The sequence below is a fragment of the Hyperoodon ampullatus genome, assembly GCF_949752795.1.
Source record: "Hyperoodon ampullatus genome assembly, contig: scaffold_632, whole genome shotgun sequence".
Classification (NCBI taxonomy): Eukaryota; Metazoa; Chordata; class Mammalia; order Artiodactyla; family Ziphiidae; genus Hyperoodon; species Hyperoodon ampullatus.
Genome location: NW_027640860.1, coordinates 3,132 through 5,019, shown reverse-complemented (window position 1 = coordinate 5,019; position 1,888 = coordinate 3,132). Strand labels below are relative to the sequence as shown.

Sequence of the window (1,888 nt, the reverse complement as noted above, 5' to 3'; positions counted from 1 at the left end):
AATACCTACTTTTGTTCCCATTTTTCATCCCTCCCCCGCCCCCCGGGAGCGCCCCCCAAACCTTAGCCGCCCGGTGGCCCACAGGGCTGAGGGAGTCCCGGGAGGAGGGCGCAGGGTCCCGGGAGGGGGAGGCGGGCTGGGTATGCAGGGGACCGGGGAGGGGAATGGCAAGCAGCCAGGGAGGAACCCGGCGCTCCGCGACTCCCGCACCCACATGGCTCCGCCTCTGCGCCCAGCCCGGCGGGGACCGCCACGTGACCCTGCTGCCATCTTCCTTCCTGGCGGACACTCCGGGCGACGGCATCTCCGCCCCATTGCGCAGGCGCTGTCGAGGGCGCAGGCGCAGGGGCTGGCGAGGCGGGCTGCCGGCTGGCCCGGACGCACTCTTTCCAGGTGGGGGTCGTGGGATGTTCCGGGGGTCCCGAGGGGCAGGGGAGGCGGCGGGGGCTCCGGGCTCAGGAAGGGCGCGTTCTGGGGACCCCTGGCCTCGGCTTCCCCGGGTGGGACGCGGGCGGAGGTCATTGCGGTGGGAAGCGGCCGCACGGGTGCTGATCCCTTCTAGCTGGGCACCGTTCCGGACTTCGTGCCCTCTGCCCCCGCCCCGCGGCCCGGCCGCCCCGGGGTCACGTGGACGCGGGCCTCGTCTGGCCCCGGCGTCCGGCTGAGGGTCTCGGCGCCGGGCGGGGACACGGTGCCGCTCGCCGCGCTCGTGCCCTCCCTGGGGGCGCGCGGATTCCCGGACCCGCGGCCTGTGTCCCGAGCGCAGGGACGCGGGGAAGGAGGTTTTCTCGGGGGCAGGAGCCACCGGCAGCTGTGACAAGTTTCCCTCTTTCTCCCTAGATCCAGCCGCGACATGGCCACCGCTCTGCTAAGGAAAGTGGTTTCCGCCGTGGGCCCCCTGCTGCACCTGGGTGGCCGCCCGCTCTCCTCGCTCGCGCCGTGCCCCCCGCGCGCCTGCCCTCAGGTCGGTGCGCCCCCCAGCCCGGCGGCCGCGCTCCTCTCCGCGCGCCTGGCACTCGGCCTGCATCAGCCAGCCCTGGGCTTCAAGACCAAGGGCGTCCTCAAGAAGCGCTGCAAGGGCTGCTACCTGGTCAAGAGGCGGGGGCGGTGGTTCGTCTACTGCAAGACCAACCCGAAGCACAAGCAGAGACAGATGTAGCCCTCGGGCTGGGAAATCCCTGCCCGGGAGACAGTGCTGCCTCATCGAAAGGAAAATAACGTGTAAACATTCTGTAGCCTCCGTTCTGCTGACCTTCGGGTGTTGTGGACTCTGCGGTGTGCGTCTCACCTCCTTGTGGCTCCGGATCCAGCCAAGCCTGAGACCCACCTGGGAACGCGTCCTTCCTAGCTCCTGCGCAACCTGTGTTTGCGCTCGGGCAGAGGACCGAACATCGGGGGGAGGGGAACCTGGCTTTATCCCACGTCAGAATGCAGGTTCTTTAGAAGACCACCCTGTGCGTTGGCTCTCTCTCGGCCCTATCTCTGAGTTCAGCCACACTGCTGCTTCCCCGTGAATTCAGACTCGTGTTCTCAACATTCCCATCTCCAGGATAAGCAGGGAAGGCCGTGATAGCAGTCTTTAAGTCAAGGGAAATTTAACGTGTTTATACATATATAAAGGTATTTTGGGCATTGATTAAATATGTTTGTCATCCTTAGTCTGAGACTTGAGAAGTGTGTGCGCACACGTGTGTCCATGTATGCATGGGTGCAGTGTGCATGCATGTGTGAACTGTGTGCAGTGTATGCATCGGTGCAGTGTGTGTGTGCACAAGTGTGTGTGCAGTGGGTATGAGCTGCTGCTGTGGACTCTGCACACTGCGACCTGGAGCCAGTGGTATGCAGTGTCCTGGTCGCCTGTCATGGGGTCACAGCCTGATGAGTTTTT

The 1,888-nt window shown here is 65.1% G+C and overlaps 1 protein-coding gene across 1 annotated transcript; it reads left to right on the top strand.

Annotated features, from left to right (window-relative positions):
* Nucleotides 1-345: 345 nt before the first annotated feature.
* Nucleotides 346-1,649, top strand: MRPL36 (mitochondrial ribosomal protein L36). The gene is made up of 2 exons (XM_079728614.1): nt 346-393; nt 841-1,649. Exon 2 carries the CDS (start codon nt 854-856, stop codon nt 1,157-1,159), a length of 306 nt encoding a protein of 101 aa, XP_079584740.1. The 5' UTR covers nt 346-393; nt 841-853; the 3' UTR covers nt 1,160-1,649.
* Nucleotides 1,650-1,888: the final 239 nt, after the last annotated feature.